At 41.4% G+C, this 18,702-nt stretch overlaps 1 protein-coding gene across 1 annotated transcript in view; it reads right to left on the bottom strand.

The window, feature by feature from the left end:
- The window catches only part of KCNAB1 (potassium voltage-gated channel subfamily A regulatory beta subunit 1), a 252,889-nt gene that overhangs the window by 99,868 nt on the left and 134,319 nt on the right, over positions 1–18,702 (bottom strand). Inside the window, exon 2 of the mRNA XM_087440100.1 lies at positions 12,556–12,599. Within this exon, the coding sequence (XP_087296226.1) occupies positions 12,556–12,599 (44 nt within the window). The remainder of the gene's footprint in view (positions 1–12,555; positions 12,600–18,702) is intronic.

The raw sequence follows: 18,702 nt of genomic DNA, 5'->3' as shown, positions 1-18,702 counted from the left end.
CGTGTGGAACAGCAGGCTGCCGTCCTCCCCGACCTGTATCTTAGTTCCTAACACTCTTATGAGAGAAGGCAGAGGCACCTGGCCAGCCATCCCTGGTGATTCAGAGGGCGACCAAGGGGTCAGCAATTCTTAAGAAGGATTTTATCCATGAAAGTAGGAAATTAGGAAGAAATATTTTAAAACAATTTCATAAAAACATAAATGCCTCTTCCTTTTTACTGTGTATGCACCATGGCGTTTATTCGAGGTGGACTTTCCAGGAAAAGTGACAAGCCTCAAATTCTCTTATGTGTTTAATATTCATGCACCATTTAAATTCTGTGGGTATTTTCATCTTAAGATAATTCACTCTATGTTATGCAGAAAAATTGGTAAACTCTGAGGGAAGAAATTGCACTTTTAAAATTGTTTCTCAAGGGTCTTGGAGGCACTTTATAAATACTTATTATTGTCATTATGTTGTTACAATAACAGATGAGGTGGCTAGTGTATATTGGCCTTGGCAACAAGAATGAGAATCATGAAGAGTGTCACAAAAATAATACCATCCGCGTTAAATATTTAATGTCATGTTCTCCTAGTGTCAAAATATTTAGTACAGTGACAGCATCTCAAAGGCAGAGGGAGACGAGCCAGGAGTGCATTCTGCACATATGCAACACATTAAAAAGAAGCCCACACAGTTTATTCTTAAGAGTCATTGCTTTTGCTCTGGAAGGCTCCCTTGCTTAGGGAAGGGCATAAGGCGAGACAAGCCCAGGTAGCAGGCTGGGAATGGCGGGTGGGTGAGCTCAGTCAGCTTGCTTCCAGAACCTTCCCAAGACTTGGCTCCAGGAACCCCCAAGGCCGCCCTACACTGGGCAGATTCTCCCTTCGGCTGCGGCTCAGTTGGAAACACCTCGGCCAGCTCCAGGGGCTCGGGCTGGGGGCAGCAGCCACCTAGTAGATAGAAATCCTAGCTGCTGGCACGTGGCTGACCAGATACCAGGTCACACGTCTCCATCTTCTTCCATCTGGTCAAGGCAACAAGTTCCAGCCCTACCACTGCTTCAGAATCATCAGTGAAGCCTTTCAAAAACACCTGTGCCCGGAGCCCACCTTGGGAGCCTCTTCAAAAAGTCTGGGTGGAGACTGATCATCTGCATTTTTAAAAGCACCACAGGTAATTCCAGTGTGCAACCAGAGTTGAGAAGAAACACCTCTTGAGATACTCCGTGTAGGTTATCCAAGGTGTTAAATATTTTACTTTATGACTTCATTCCTTCCAGGATGGAGTGTGAAGGGGCTGCCTAAAGGAACCCTGAACATAAGGATAGTGAGTCAGTGTGCACTGCTCCACGTGGTCTCCCTCTAGGCCACCGCTCGCATTGCTCCCTCTGTCTTGAATCTTTCACCCTCCTTCTCCCCCTCTTGCTCCGCTTCAAGTCTCAGCTCCAGCAGCATCCCCCCTGTGCAGCTGTCCCACATCCCCCAGGAGACCTTCCTCGTGCTTGGTTCACCCTGTCCTCTCCATTACAGCATCCATCAAGTGTATTGCCCGTCTTTGTGTGCCTAACTCCTACTACACTGTGAGCACTGCAGAGCAGCGTTCTTGCCGCTTGCCTTGGGATCCCCCGTGATCAGCACACTGCTGGCGTCCTAAATGTTTGCTGAGAATGAATGCCTGAAGGCATAAATTCTACTCTTCCTCTCTCAGAAGAAGATCCCCCCTCCTACTAGACTGGGATGATTTTCAGTCACTCTTGTGGATTTACTCCTTCCCCATGAGTTTCTTTGACTTTGGGGCTGGATAGCAGTGGTTGGTGTATTTACAAACCAGGCCAGCCACTGCAACCCACAGGTGGGTTTGCTCACTTAATTGTTTTCCCCATTTCTCTTGTAGGCAGAGTTGTGTTCCTTCAGATGTATCTTCAGTTCATCCTCAAGTTATTTCACCTTTCTGTTCCCATTTACATGTGCTCTTAGTTTATTAAATGGAAGCCTGGCAGGGCAAGAAATTCCTAGCCTGTCCATCTCTGCTAGAGAAAGGAGTCAGAATTGTTAGCTTTAACGATGACCTTTAGACTATTTCAACAAAAGACATCTGTAGCCATGTGACTGCTTGGAACATTCAAGACTTAATTTCCAAAGCCTGGGTTGTACACGGGCTGAGACTTTGCTGACACCCCAAGCCTACAGCATAAACTCAGCTCCACCCAGATTTGACAGCAGGGGTCTGAAGAGCCTGACAAATTATCTAAGGCTGGTGCTCTACTCCTTTCTATGAATTTTTTATCTCCTCTGGATTACAGAGGCAGCTCAGAAAAGTTCACAAAGAATGCTTGTTCAAGCTGTCAAGCTTTGTTACCTGTTCTGAACGAAGCCAGTCAGCCCCATGAACTTCCTTGTTTTCTCCTATTATCATGAGTGTTCCGGCTCTCAGAAAAACTTGGAGCTCAAATCAGGACTTGTTGCTCCTGAATCAAGTCTGTTTCAAAGTTTGCCAAAATACCTACAGGTCACACACGTTGGATTTTTTAAAAACTGCAGCCTGCCCTCTGGAGATTCATTTTCATGTGGCACTTCATGGACACCTGAATTTTTTTGTAATCTTAAGGGCTTTAGGTTGAGTTTTCTATGTATTTTTCACTAAATTATTTTTGATCATAGACACTGACTCTATGAGATAATTAGTCAATGACTTTTAACTACATTAATCTATAGGTAGTTTCTTTCAAAAATGAATAGTGAATAATTATTTACCATAAAACACATTCTCAAAAAAACTGTCAGATTACTCTGATAATGATTCTCCAGGGTCTTTCAAATACAAGTAAATGGTAACAAGATCAGAGCTACAAATTAAGCAAATTCAAATTCCCTTAGATTTATGGTAAACACAGATCACCCTTACCTCCCAAATCAGGTCATTAGGAAGAATCAGAAAAATTCAGGCATCGATAACCTTCAATATCTTTGCAATACAGTGAAAGGAGGCAGAATGAGTTGCCACTATCTTTTATTCATTCACTACTGTCCCTTCCCTGGTCTCCACATGTCCATTAAACGGGGATGAAGAAACTCCCTCCCGTCTCCCTCCAGCCCACACCGGGTTTGACTCTCACATCCTTGGGCCCCTACGTTGCAGCTACTTACCCAGCCCTGGTTACTCCCTGTCATTCTTTGAAAATCTTAGCTCAGGCTCACTGTCACTCTCCCCAATGTTAGTTTTGCCGTACTTGTTAGTGACTTCAATGACCCCAAGATAATCCTTCCCTCGACCTTGATCTCTGTTACTCTACTTTTTCTCTACTGATCTTATCTTCAGCACAACCTCAGCGACTCTCCCCCATTGGACACACCTTAGACTGGGTCACCACCAATAGCCGAACCCCCATAACCTGAATTTCGAGCACCACTTTCTATCCTTCCAACTTACTGTCTCTACTGCTCTTACTCCAACAATCCTTTGGTCCCTCTGGAGGTGCGGTTCATTGATCCTCCCTACTTGTCACTGTCCCACAGCCTCCTCGTTTTCCTCCTGGCTCCAGTCTTCATTTTCCTCCATGTTCAGTTTAAACTCCAAGGTCCATTATTACAATCACCCCTTTGCATAAACCCTCTGCTACTTTGCCTCTCTTTTTCATCTTATGCCCTTGAAAAACCCCACCTGAATCTGCACAGCTGAACGTGGCTGGAGGAAAAGCACAAAGCATGGAGCCGGCCTCACTTCAGATTTATTAGCATGAACCTCAAGCAGGTCCTTACTGCTGTCTGGCCACTCGGATCCATCCCCTGGGCCAGCAGCTCTTGTGCTCTCCTAGACGTTCTCTCTGTCCTCAAACTCGCAACACCTCTTTCCCGTCCTCACTAACAGCTGAGGACCTGCTTCTTATTTCTACTGATAATATGGAAGCAATAGAAGAGAACTTTTGTAGGATACCACTACCACCACCACCGTCCCATCAACCCACCTACCAGCCTCAAAGCCCACGTGCTCCGCCTTCTTTCACGTTACTCTCTTCTTGTGGCCTCAAGAAATAATTCCAGGTATTTTTCTCTTCTCTTCCCCTGCATCATTTTTTTCCTTGTCCGTCTAGCTGACGCTCCACTTCCCTGCTTCTCTTTACAAAAATAGTCATCGAAAGATTAGCCACCAGCCTTTCTCTTTCCATGCTCCCTTGAACCCACTCCGATCATGTGCTAGCCCCTCATTCTACCGAAATTAATCTTTTCAAAGTCATCAATGACTTCCGTGTTGGTAAATCTAACGGTCAGTTCTCGGCCCTCATCTTGCTTGACTGATTAGCAGCATTTGACAGGGTTGGTCATTCTGTCGTCCTTGAACTGTTCTCTTGACTTGGATTCCAGGGCTCCATGCTCTCCTGGTTCCCCTCCTACCATGCTGGCTGCTTGTTTTTAATTTTCTTTGTTGGTTTTTCCTCATTTCCCCAACTTCTTTTTTTTTATCATTGGGGTAACATTTGTTTATAACATTATATAAATTTCAGGGTTACATCATTATATTTCTATTCCTATGTAGATTACGTCATGTTCACCACCCAAAGACTAATTACAATCCATCACCACACATATGTGCCTAATTACCCCTTACCCTCTGGTAACCACCAAACCAATCTCTGTCTCTGTGTTTATTTGTTGTTGTTTTTATCTTCTATTTATGAGTGAGATCACAAGATATTTGACTTTCTCCCTCTTACTTATTTTGCTTAGCATAATACCCTCAAGTTCCATCTATGTTGTCACAAATGGCCAGATTCCATCCTTTTTTATGGCAGAGTAGTATTCCATTGTGTATATATACCACATCTTCTTTATCCATTCGTCCCTTGATGGGCACCTATGTTGCTTCCAAGTCTTGGCTATTGTGAATAACGCTGCAATGAACACGGGGGTGCATATATCTTTATGCATTCATGTTTTCACATTCTTTGGATAAATATCCAGCAGTGGAATAGCTGGATCATATGGTAGTTATATTCTTAATTTTTTGAGGAATCTCTATACTGTTTTCCATAGTGGCTGCACCAGTTTGGACTCCCACCAGCAGTGTATGAGGGTTCCCTTTTCTTCACATCCTCTCAAATGCTTATTATTTCCTGTCTTGTTAATTATAGCTATTCTGACAGGAGTGAAGTGATATCTCATTGTAGTTTTGATTTGCATTTCCCTGATAATTACTGATATTGAACATCTTTTCATGTGCCTGTTGCCCTTCTGTATATTTGGAGAAATGTCTGTTCAGATCTTTTGCCCATTTTTTAACTGGGTTGTTAGATTTTTTGTTGTTGAGATGTATGAGTTCTTTATATATTTTGGAGATTAACCCCTTATCAGATGTATGGTTTGCAAATATCTTCTCCCAATTATTAGGTTGTCATTTCATTTTGTTGATGGTTTCCTTTGCTGTGCAGAAACTTTTTAGTTTGATGTAGTCCCATTTGTTTATTTTTTCTATTGTTTCTCTGGCTCAGTCAGTCATGGTACTTGAAAATATGCTGCTAAGACCGACGTCAAAGGGCTCACTGCATATATTTTCTTCTAGAAGTTCACAGTTTCAGGTCTTACATTCAAGTCTTTAATCCATTTAGAGTTAATTTTTTTATGGTGTAATAAAATGGTCTACTTTCATTCTTTTGCATGTGGCTGTCCAGTTTTCCCAAGACCATGTATTGGAGAGACTCTCCTTCCTCCATTGTATGTTCTTGGCTCCCTCATCGAAAATTAGCTGTCCAAAGATGTGTGGGTTTATTTCTGGGCTCTCAATTCTGTTCCATTAATCTGTTTATCTGTTTTTGTGCCAGTATCATGCTGTTTTGATTACTATGCTTTGCAGTATATTTTGAAGTCAGGGAGTGTGATACTTCCAGCTGTGTTCTTTTTTCTCAGGATTCCTTTGGCTATTCAGGGTCTTTTGTTCCATATAAATTTTAGGATTCTTTGTTCTATTTCTGTGAAAAATGTCATTGGAAATTTGATAGGGATTGCACTGAATTTGTAGATTGCTTTAGGAAGTATGGACATTTTAACTACGTTAATTCTTCCAATCCAAGCGCATGGAATATCTTTCCATTTCTTTATGTCGTCTTCTATTTCTTTCAACAATGTTTTATAATTTTCAGTGTACAGGTCTTTCATCTCTTTGGTTAAGTTTATTCCTAGGTATTTTATTCTTTTTGTTGTGATTGTAAATGGGATTGTATTCTTAATTTCCCTTTCTGCTACTTCATTATTAATGTATAGAATCACAATTGATTTTTGTATGTGGATTTTGTATCCTGCAACTTTACCATATTCATTTATTATTTCTAAAAGTTTTTTGGTGGATTCTTTAGGGTTTTCTGTATATAAAATCATGTCATCTGCAAATAGTGACAGTTTCCCTTCTTCCTTTCCTATTTGGATCCCTTTTATTTCTTTTTCTTGCCTGATTGCTCTGATATGTTAAATAAGAGTGGTGAAAGTGGGCATCCTTGTCTGGTTCCTGTTCTTAGAGGGATAGCTTTCAGTTTTTCTCCACTGAGAATGATATTAGCTGTGGGTTTGTCATATATAGTCTTTATTATGTTGAGGTACTTTCCTTCTGTACCCATTTTATTCAGGGTTTTTATCATAAATGGATGCTGTATCTTGTCAAATGATTTCTCTGCATCGGTTGAGATGATCATGTGATTTTTATTCTTCATTTTATTAATGTGTATCATGTTGATTGATTTGCGGATGTTGAACCATCCCTGCATCCCTGGAATAAATCCCACTTGATCATGGTGTATGATCTTTTTAATGTATTGTTGTATTCAATTTGCTAGTATTTTGTTGAGGATTTTTGCATTGATGTTCATCAGTGATATTGTCCTGTAATTTTCTTTTTTGTGTAGTCCTAGTCTGGTTTGGGTATCAGGGTAATGTTCGCTTCATAGAATGAGTTAGGAAGCTTCCCCTCTTCTTCAATTTTTTGGAAGAGTTTGAGAAGGATAGGTATTAAGTCTTCTTTGAATATTTGGTAGAATTCACCAGGGAAGCTGTCTGGTCCTGGACTTTTATTTTTTGGGAGGTTTTTTATTACTGTTTTGATCTCCTTACTGGTGATTGGTCTATTCAAATTCTCTATTTCTTCTTGATTCGGTTTTGGGAGGTTGTATAATTCTAAGAATTTATTCATTTCCTCTAGATTATCCAATGTGTTGGTGTATAGCTTTTCATAGTATTCTCTTATAATCTTTTGTATTTCTGAGGTGTCCATTGTAATTTCTCCTCTTTGCTTTCTGATTTTATTTATTTGAGCCTTCTCTGTTTTCTTCTTTGTGAGTCTAGCTAAACGTTTGTCAATTTTGTTTATCTTTTCAAAGAACCAGCTCTCAGTTTCATTGATTTTTTTTTCTATTTTTTTTTAGTCTCTCATTTATTTCTGTTCTTATTTTTATTATTTGCTTCCTTCTACTGATTTTGGGCTTTGTTTCTTCTTCTTTTTTCCAGTTCCTTTAGGTGCACTGTTAGATTGTTTATTTGAGATTTTTCTTATTTGTTGAGATAGGCCTGTATTGCTATAAACTTCCCTCTTTGAACCACTTTTGCTGTATCTCATAAATTCTGGCATGTCGTATTTTCATTTTCATTTGTCTCCAGGTATTTTTTGATTTCTCCTTTGATTTCTTCGTTGACCCAATCATTGTTCAGTAGCGTTTTATTTAATGTCCACATATTTGTGGCTTTTCCAATTTTCTTCCTGTAGTTGATTTCTAGTTTCATACTGTTGTCGTCTGAAAAGATGCTTGCTATTATTTCAATATTCTTAAGTTTATGGAGACTTGTTTTGTGGCCTAATATGTGATCTGTCCTGGAGAACGTTCCATGTGCATTTGAAAAGAATGTGTATTCTTCGGTTTTTGGATGGAACGTTCTGTCTATATCTACCAAGTCCAACTGGTCTGATGTGTCATTTAAGGCCAATGTTTCCTTATTGATCTTCTGTTTCGATGATCTATCCATTGGTGTAAGTGGAGTGTTAAAGTCCTCTGCTATTATTCTGTTGCTGTCTATTTCTCTTTTTACGTCTGTTAATAATTGCTTTCTATATTTAGGTGCTCCTATGTTGGATGCATAAATATTTATGAGTGTTATATCCTCTTGTTGGATTGTTTCCTTTATCATTATGTAGTGCCCTTCTTTGTCACTTGTTACAGTTTTTGTTTTAAAGTCTATTTTGTCTGAGATAAGTATTGCTACTCCAGCTTTCTTTTCATTGCCATTTGCATGGAGTATCTTTTTCCATCCCTTCACTTTCAGTTTGTGAGTGTCTTTAGGTCTGAAGTGTGTCTCTTGTATGCAGCATATATATGGTTCTTGTTTTTTTTATTCAATTGGCCACCCTATGCCTTTTGATTGGAGCATTTAGTCCATTGACATTTAAAGTAGCTATTGATAAGAATGTACTTATTGCCATTTTATTCGTTGTTTTCTGGGTGTTTTAGTAGTTCTTCTCTGTTCCTTTCTTCTTCTCTTGCTCTCTTCCCTTGTGGTTTAATGGCTTTCTTTAGTATTATGTTTGGGTTCCTCTCTCTTAATTTTTTGAGTATTTATTATAGGTTTCTGGTTTGTGATTGCCATGAGGTTCATATATAATAACCTATGTATATAGCAAACTATATTAAGTTGATTGTCTCTTTAGTTTGAACTCTTTCTAAAAGCTCTACGCTTTTACTCCCCTCCTCCAACATTTTATGTTTTTGATATCATGTCTAACCTGTTTTTTTTTTGTGGGTGTGTATCCGTTACCCTCTTATCATGGAAATAGATAATTTTAGTACTTTTCTCTTTTGACCTTCATATTAGCTTCATAGGTGGTTGATATGCTACCTTTATTGTATATTTACCTTTACCAGTGATTTTATTGCTTTTTTTTTTTGATAATTTTTTTGTTCCTATTTGTAGTCTTCTCTTTTCCACTTAAATAAGTCCCTATAGCATTTCTTGTAAAGCTGGCTTCTTGGTGATAAACTCCTTTAGTTTTTGCTTGTCTGGAAAACTCTCTATCTTTCCTTCCACTCTGAGTGATAACCTTGCCAGGTAGAGTATTCTTGGGTGTAGGTTTTTTCCTTTCAGCACTTTAAATATATCGTGCCACTCCCTTCTAACCTGTAAAGTTTCTGCTGAGAAGTCAGCTGATAGCCATATGGGGTTTCCCTTGTATGTAACTTGTTGTCTTTCTCTTGCAGATTTTAGGATTCTCTCTTTATCTTTAATTGTTGACATTTTAATTATAATGTGTCTTGGTGTGGGCCTCTTTGGGTTTATCTTGTTTAGTGCTCTCTGTGCTTCCTGTACCTGGATGTCTGTTTCCTTCCTTAGGTTAGGAAACTTTTCAGCTATTATTTCTTCAAATATATTCTCTGCCCCTTTGTCTCTCTCTTCTCCTTCTGGGATGCCTATAATACAGATGTTAGTGTGCTTGATGTTGTCCCAGAGGTCCCTTAGACTGTCCTTGTTCTTTTTAATTCTTTTTTCTTTTGTCTTCAGCTTGGGTGATTTCCTCTAGTCTTTCATCCAGCTCGCTGATCCGTTCTTCTGTATCCTCTACTCTGCTTTTGAGTCCCTCTAGTGAATTTTTCATTTCCAGTATTCTTCATTTCTGATTGGTTCTTTTTTGTATTTTCCAATTCTTTGTTGAAGTTCTCACTGAGTTCATCCATTCTTCTCTCAAGATCAGTGAGCATCCTTATGAGTCTTTGTTTGAACTCTTGGTCAGGTAGATTGTTTATTTCTGTTTCGTTTAGTTATTTTTCTGGGGTTTTGTCCTGTTCCCTTACTTGGAACGTATTCCTTTGTCTCCTTATTTTGCCTTGTTCTCTGTGCTTATATCTATTTATTAGGTAAGTCAGCTATGTCTCCCAATTTTGGAGAGGTGGCCTTATGTAAGAGATGCCTTATGAGGCCCAGCAGTGTGCTTCCCTCTCATCAGCAGTTCTGAATGTTCCAGGAGTATCCCCTGTGTGGGCTATGTGTGTTCTTCTGTTATGGCAGGGATGCTCTTGCTGCAGATTCCCAGGGAGGCTAGGCTGTCCCCCTGGCTATCTAGTTGTAATGCTCAACTGTGTGTGGCTGCTATGGTCCTTTCAGTCACTTTGTCAGGCATGGGGAGTCCCAGCACAGTTGGCTGCAAGGTCTAATAGCACATTCCTGTTGCAGTTTTTCTGTTAAGTGCATAGTCCCCCAGTGTGGTTAGTTTCTAGGCTCAGGGGCTTACAATTGGTGCAGGCCTCTGGCCTGCAGGGTGTTGTCAGTTCTCTCAGAGTTGCAGCTGGGTGGGGCTGGCCCCAGGCATGGGAGCACCCAATTGTTTCAGGCTTTGGAAGGTGGGGCCAATCCCCTATGTGGCTGTTTGAGAAGCACAAGTCTGCTGCAGCTGACAGGCCCCAGCACCTGCAGGGCCACACACTCTGTCAACACAGTCCTGCCCGTGCACGTGCCCTGACCCACTGAAATGGACTCAGTTGCCCCCCGCAGACCCAGTTGGCCCCACACACTCCACTGATGCAGGCCCACCCCTCGTGCATGCCTGCCCTGCAAAGGTGGACCCACTCACCCAGTTGCAGAGGATCCAGGCACCCTGCCTATGTGGGCCAAGTTGCCTGAGGGTTTGCTGTTGGGTGAGGCCAGTCCCTAGGGCGAGCTGCCTGCCTTGGCTGAGCTGGATTAAATCAGTGCTCTAGTGGGTGGGGCAGACCCCTACTCTTACAGGCCAGGGGAAGAACTCCAATGGCGTCTGCCAGTGTCTGTATTAGTATGCCTGTACTAGCTCGCAGTAATGGCTGCTGCCAATGTCTCAGTCCCTGGAGAGGTCTTACCTCTCACTGAGATGCACCCAGAGCCTATCAGGTGAGTCTCTTTTCACCAAAGGACTGTCCACCTTACTTTCTGGTGATTTTAGGTTGCTTTCCAAAATGGGTGAATTTGTGCATGGGCCCTTTAAGAACAGGATTTTCTCCCCCTTATGTCTGATAACTTTTCTGGGGGTATTCCCCATTGTAGTTAATAACCAGCAAAGCCAGCTATTATGACACTTGTCTTGGTTGTGCTGAATCCAAAAGCTGCTTATTGTGGTAACACTCCCCTGCTCAGATCCCCCACTCCTCCAGGGAAGGCTTCATACCTAAGGTTGCTCCTGGCTGGCCATGAAGTGTTGTGGCTAGAAGATGGCTTTTTCCTTTCCAGAAAGGAATTTCTACATCTTCCCCTCATCTTCCCCTCAGTCAGCACTGTCCCTTGTTGTGGGGGTTCTTTTTATCCAGTTTTCAGTTCTCTCTTAGATGTAGTTGTTCCAAGAGTAGTTGTAAATTCATTGTGTCCATGGGAGGAGATGAGTTCAGAGTCTGCCTATGCTGCCATCTTGACCCCATCCCTCCCCAACTTCTTAATGGACTTCCTGGGTCTCAGACCATGTACTTCTGTTTTCTACACTATCTGTACTCACTCCCTTGGTGTTCTCACCCAGTCTCATGGCTTAAACAGCATCCACATGTTGATGACTCCCAAGTCATCACATATCTAGCCCAGATCTCTCTTTCAAACTCTAGATTCAGATATCCACTTGCCTTTTTTACTTCTTTTCTTGGATATATAATGGGTATCTCAAACTCAATATATCCAAAATCCATCTCCTAATCTCCCTCCTCTCAATTTCTCCTCCTTCATTCTTCCACATCTCATTTACTGGCAACTCCATCCTTTCTGTTGCTCAGGAAAAAACCTTAGAGGGATCTTTGACTCCTCTCTTTTCTCTTTCATTCCATATAGAATCCATTAGAACATCTGCCAAGCTCTACCTTCAAAACATAGCCATAATCTGATCACTCCTCACTGCTTCCTCATCTACCATCCTGGCCTAGACTCTCTTAGGTTACAGGAATAGTTCTGATGGTGTTGAATGGCCTGAATGCCAAAGAGGCTTTTTCTCACATCTGGGAGTTATCTGGAAGCCTCCCCAAGTCTCACACGTAGATTTTATCATTTCAGAGTCATCCTTATGCTGTTAGATTTGCCATCTCTACTTGGTCTTCTTAAATACGTACATTTTCTGGGAGGAATAAAAATTTTTATTTACTAGTGTGTATATATATGTCACCTTGTCCCCAAAGTATTTAAGGTAGATTATAAAAGTACATAAAATACATAATGATATAGAAAAATAAGTGAGAAAATGAGGCAAAGAGAAAATAAGGTTAGGAAAAATTTAGACGAAGCCACAGGTGAGGTGAGCCTATAAATGCATGCCATGAGGCCCTCACACCTGCTAGATGGACCTAGGTATGCTTTAATATAAGATTTCTTTCTGTTTGATGGGCTCCCAAGAGTCATCCTCAACATAGTGGCTCCTTGGGCTTGAGAGGGCAAGGGCTGTCTTGGGAAGGAAAGGCTCAGAAAGGGAAGTGGGGGGATGTGGTCAGGAAGTCCCTTCTCACCTGACACTGGGTCCTGACGTGCACCCCACTCACTCCCTGGTATCTTCCCCAATCTCCACCTCCCACCCCGCCCCCACATGATACCCCAAGTACTTACCAAGACCCAAGCAAGAAACTCTGAGTCCTGATTTTCCAAGATTCCTGGAATAAAAATAAAGCAAGAAATGGTCATCCTTTCTCCAGTTGAAACTCTGCAGACGTCACTATGAATATTACATCTTACTTTCGATGACACTGTTCTTAACTAGCATCATGGCAGAAGCAGGGCCCCCACTGCAGGCTGTGGTCTTGGGAAGAGTCTCTTTTTCATCTCCATTAGGCACTAGGAAGCCCAAAATATGCTCAGGCTCAGCACAAAAACATGTCCCCCACCCCAAAACACAGCTTTTCAGCCCCAAATGATCTTTATTCATTTGTTTACAAATTTACTGTCTCTCTCCTTCTGGCCTATGAGTTCCTTGAGGGAAAGAGCTGTGTCTTATTCACAACCAGTCCTCATTATTCATTCATTATTCACCAACAGAGCCTGACACACAGTGGACACTTCATAAGTATTTGTTGGCTGAGTAACTGACAAACTGACTTCTAAAATAGAATATTATTACAAATGGATGGGGACTATTAAAAGAACAAATACAAAATGATCCTTTAGGTTATTTAAATTATATTATTTTTTATAAAAGTCCACACAAAATTGCTACAAGAAGTTCAGATAATTCTTTTTAAATGATTCTTCTTTTCTTCATCAACACCTTTGCTTTTCATCCCCAAAGGTTTATCAGGGAAAGGAAATATATTTTAACTCTCTAAATAGGGAGAGAATTAGACATTCCAGTCTTCACTGTAAGGTGTTTGTCCATGGAGACCCAGATCCAACCCATCTTTCTGTCATCTGCCTAACTGTCATCAGAGAAGAAATCAAGTTCTCAGAGAGAGGAGCCTCATAGAATTTTGTAGGAGTCCAACGTGAGAAGGCAAAGCTGCAATAATTGAGACGTGGTAGAAAAGTGCTTCCCTTACTCTGATCAGATGCTCTTACAAGGACACAGTTTTCCTCCCGGCTTCTACCCCAAACAAAACAGCACAAACCACCTTCTCCAACTGCAGCACAGCTCAGCTCCTCCAGGTCCTCCCTCCATCTTCCTCAGCTTGGCTTCTTTAGAAGTTAGCAATTAGTGCTCTCATCTTTGCATTTATTTCTTTTCTCTGCTTATTATTATTATCTATAAGATGCCACCTAAGCAACATGTTTAATTTCATGCATCGTCAAAGCACAGCACATTGCAAAGATTTCAAAGACCCAGGTTTCTGTCCCATTGTCACAACTTCCCAGGCAACCTCGTAGAAATCACTTCCTTCCTCCTGGGTTCAATCTCTTCATTAGTAAGATGGGATATTAATGCCTGTGCCATTCATCTAGCATTACTGTTGTGGGGCCAGAACGTGATAACGTATGCTAAAATGTTGCACAGTAAACAAGTGCAAGGTATAATTATTTTTGGTGCGTTCTAACTCTGCTCACCCTCTCACAGATGTAATGCTATATGAATTGGATATGACTGCCTGGAAGGAAACTCTTGCATAAAGGTGTGTGAGAAAAATATTTTGAACTACTAAATAGGAAAAAAATAATTAGACCTCTCCAATAAAAGTAATTTGCATAAGAAATTGTTCTTTTAGTAGTTTCTCAGAAAACCACAGGATGTTCAACCAGAAGACCTTTCTTTGTAGTCTAAAAGTCTACTTATTTTAAAGGATAGGAATCTAGAGCAAAAGTTACATAGTAGGGAGAATAAAAAAAGACTACACCAAAACAAAAAAAGAAAAATACTATATATATATGAATAACAGTGTTCCTGGTAGAGATATTCAACACTGGTGAATCAGTAAAGATTTATTGAGAGGTCAACATACTCCAGGCAATGTCCAAGGCCATGGGGACACAGAGAGGAACAAGGACCAGTTCTCTACCATCAAGGGGTTCTCTATCTTCTACCTTTCCTGAGGGACACAGAAAAGCAAGTGTGTAATTACAATAGAGTGGAGTGTGTCTTACCGTGAGGCCTTTTGGAGCAATGGGGTACGGCCTATATCAGGCTTGTATTTGCATAAGTATGTGGGTGTCCTGGGGAAAAGATCTAGGTAAGATTTTCATGTAATTTTAATATCTTTCAGTAATTCGGAGAACAACAGGGAGGAGAGACTCAGTGCAGAAGACTATGCAGAGCAAGACATTTTTTCTAACAAACTGAAATAGGGCAAGGTTATGTCCCTGGGGACTTACTGAGCAACATCTCAGCACCCGAGGTGGGGAGACCTATCTTATTTTCCTCATGACCGTGACTTAGGAGGATAATGGTCACTCTGCTAAGGGTTTGGAAGACCAAACTTGAAAAACTTGCGAATTGTCAGCAAAAACAAACTGCAAAGTAACAAGTAGTAAACATAGCCCATTTTCTTGCCACTGCTATTTAAACATCCAGCCCAGCTTTTCTGGAATGTAAGCCTTAGAAGATTTAGAAAAGCTGTAAGAAAAGTTCAATTACAGACAAGTATTGATTCAGTGGTGATAGGTCCCACATTGAGCCTTGGTGTTTTTATTTCCTTTAACTCTTTCTCTAAATATCTTCATTCTCTAGAAGGAACGGCCACCAAATTCAGGTGGTTGTTTTTAAAGTGAGAGGCACTTTCTGTGCATGAGTGCTATGTGGTCTCTGAAGTCCGTGGCCCTCACTTTGTACAGGAGTGAGTCTTTTTGTGAAGCTCCTACCTCATAAAGCACCTTTGATGCATGATGATGCCAATCACTTTGCAGATGGAGAAGGTAAGAGGAACGAGCTCCCTTCATTCAGAGCATGGAATTCCAGCACAATGTCACGATTCCAAATAGTGCATCTGCATCCCGCCTATGTCCAAGTCTGCACAACACTAAGTGGGGATGTGGCAATTGTCCAGCTACTCGGATCCATTTAAGCTCTGCTGGATAATAGGAGCCCAAATACTGGATGCATTTGATCTAATGAGTCCAAAATACATCATACAAAAGCTCGTTCATGTAGCTATAATACCAAATAATGGCCCAGTTTACACATCAGGCTGGGCTATAACAGATGTCCTGGAACCTTCTTTATCCCACTCATATGGAATTTTCATGAACACTTCATGATCTTGTATGACATTGTGATTCAAAACACTTTATATAATTTCACTTAATTTCTTAATTTCTCAGCATTCACACAAGTTAGGCTACATAAATTTCTGTAAGAACATCAAATTTCCAATTAGATTCCTTTCCTATTTGATTCAAAATAGTTGCATTGCACTGGTTTACCTATTTGTGTCACATATGCCAGAAGGAAGTATCACTGTGTTCATTTTTAGTATCTGCTCCTGTTCAACTCAAAATAAAAGCTTCTCTTTCCCAGGTGAACATGAGCTGCTCTGCTGCTAATATTAGAAATGAATGACATCAATACGGGGGCACAGAAACTTAGCTTTGTCAGTCAAATTTTGGAAATCCTAAATCTTAAAGCTTCAGTAAAGTTATCTGGAGAAGGGATATAGTTTCTTGAGAAGTCAAAGATTGAGTTTCTCCTTTCTTTCTGAAGGCAGGACTGTCCCCTCAGTGAATACATGACTCAAGTTATTTTAGGACAATGGTTAGTTCCATGCAGAGGCATTAAATATAATTCCTAGTGTCATTTTGTGGAGCATCCATCAGGCTCTTTTTGATTTTAAGTCAATAATAGAGTGGTGAGGACTGAAACCAAGCATCACTTAGGCACAGTCTTACCTGCCACTTGATGCTTACAGGTCCTTTACAAATCAAAGATGCTAAAAGCAGATCAGCACAAACGTGTTGTTTTAATTGCTCACTTCTGAATATGTGTATCTTAGATATTATTCACAGTTGTAAACTGCTTGGAAGAGAGGAATAGCGAGCTAAAATATGTACTTTGCATTTGACCAAGAAACAAGCACATTGCATGAGACAAAATCTCTTATTTAAAGGTTGACACAAGAGGGATGAACTGAAACATATGTAAGGGGCTGTGGTGGCCGTGTCAGGCTGGCAGAAACAAGTTTGATTTGACCTGCTTTTCACGTGCTCAGATCATTACATTATCTGCTGCCTCACTCTATTTGAACATCTTTCTGGTCCCTCCCAATCACACCCTGCTGGTGTGGTGCCTTACTTGGGAGTTATAGTCAAATCTGGAGTATGGGATTTTTTTAAAAAGAGAAATATACATTTAACCTTTCTTGAAAAATCCAGAGCAGAAGGCATGTTCATTTGTCAGACTGCTGGTTGTGATGGTTGCATGAGAACATCCATTTTGACAGGCATGAAGGTGACTACAAATGTAATGATGTTTTTTTTATGAGAGCACTGTTCATCACTGTTGATAAGTGAGTAATGACTCATTTGGAAACCACCAGGCACATAAGTGATTTAGCCATGCGTTTTGATGACAGACATTGACAAGTAGCACAAAGAAACTTTGTTTCATTCATTTAAGTAACAACAAAGTAGAAAGATTCTTTCCCATTCGATTCTTTGATTTAAAGGTTTAAGTCATTTGTCATTTGTAAATTCCAACTAGGTTCTTATTCATTTTCGTTGGACATATAAAATTACCTCTTATCTGTATCATTCTAGAAAAGTCTAGAGAAGTATGGCAAAAAGAGACTTCCTGTAATTAATTAGTTAGTTCAATAGAGATGTACCGAGTTTCAACCATATACCAGGTGTTGTATTAGGGTGTGGGGATGGGCTGAGTAGCAGGCAGTTGCTGTTCTCATGGAGCTTACAGCATCGAAGGCAAAACACATGTTAAATAGTGTGTTAATTTTTTGATTATAATACTAAATAAAAGAACACTATGCCTAACTGTAAAATTGGCGTGTTGGGGAAGCTGACCTGATCTGGATGGTTAGGAAAAGCTTCTCTAGGGAAGCAGCACTTAAATTGAGATCCAAAGGAGGAGTAGGAAGTTCATGGAAACAGGGTGATGAGCATTCCCAGCAGAGTGAACAGCAGGTGCAGAGGCTCAGAGGCTGGCAGAAGCACAGGTGGTTGCAGACCTGAAGAAGTAGAGGGAGTGGAAGAGCCAAGAGCAGAGCGACTCCAGCTGAGTCTGGTGGGGCCGGAGGAGCCAGCTCAAATGGGGCCGTACCCATTACGTTACTGGATTCGGTCTTGATATAAGGAGTAATGGAAAACTCCTGAAAGCTTAAGAAAGAGAAATGGGTTGAAGGGAGGCAGAAAGAGGAGCTAGGAGGCTACTTTGGTGACCCTGACGTGAAGTGATGGGCCCTTGAAACCGTGCTCCGTGGAGAGAGAGCATGGGGAAGATTCCAGATATTCTCAGCAGGTAAAATCTACAGGACTCCATGCTTGACTGATATGAGGTGCATTAGAAGAAGTGGGCCATTCTCAAGTTTCTGACTTGGGCTGCTGGGTGAAGAGGGGTGCCTTTCATGGAAGTAGGGTTCATAGGAGAAACACAAGGGGTTTGGCTCATCTTTGGGCACGTGGGCAAATCCCCATGAGATATCCTCGTTAGTAGCCTGGAGCTTAGAGCAGGGAGAGGGGTTGTCTGGGTATGGAGAGTAATGGGCGCCATGGGCTGGGCCAGCTGCTGAGGGAGAGAGTGTTCAGTCAGAGAACAGGGCCCAGGCCCCCACCTTGAGGAGCTCCCATGTTATAGGTGGCCAAGAGGAAGCTACACTGGCACAGGGGACTGAGAAGGGGCGGTGGAGACGCAGGAGGAGACCAGGAAGTGGTGCTGCAGAGACCAGAGGTGGAGACCCTGTCAACAGGGCCAGCGGTGGTGAGGCTGCTGAGAAAGCCAGGGCGGGAGGACAGACAAATGCCCTCACGTTCGCCCACACGGGGAGCGCTGACGGCCACTGTGGCGGTCATGTCAGTGGTGCTGTGGGGGGAGTCAGGCCAGGGGACTGACGAGGGGGAGGTGCAGAGTCTTTGCTGACCAGCTGTGTGTGACCTTGGGCAGCTTTCTTGACCTTTTGAAGCCTCTTTCCTCATTCATAAATGGAGATATTAATAGCCCACTCCTTTTTTTTTTTTTTTTGAGATTGAGAAAATATAAATGCAGTCCCACTCCCAGCATATTTCAGTGTTCAGTAAATGCTGGGTGCTTTCTGTCTTTCTCATTTCCTAGGAGAAGTGGTGTCTCACACAGTGAATCAGTGGGTTCTGGTTCCGGTGCTGAAGCTGGTA

Source organism: Ceratotherium simum, chromosome 15 (genome assembly GCF_057802395.1).
Source record: "Ceratotherium simum simum isolate JZ-2026a chromosome 15, ASM5780239v1, whole genome shotgun sequence".
Lineage (NCBI taxonomy): Eukaryota > Metazoa > Chordata > Mammalia > Perissodactyla > Rhinocerotidae > Ceratotherium > Ceratotherium simum.
Note: the sequence above shows the minus strand (reverse complement) of the source record. Positions and strands in the feature narration are given on the sequence as shown.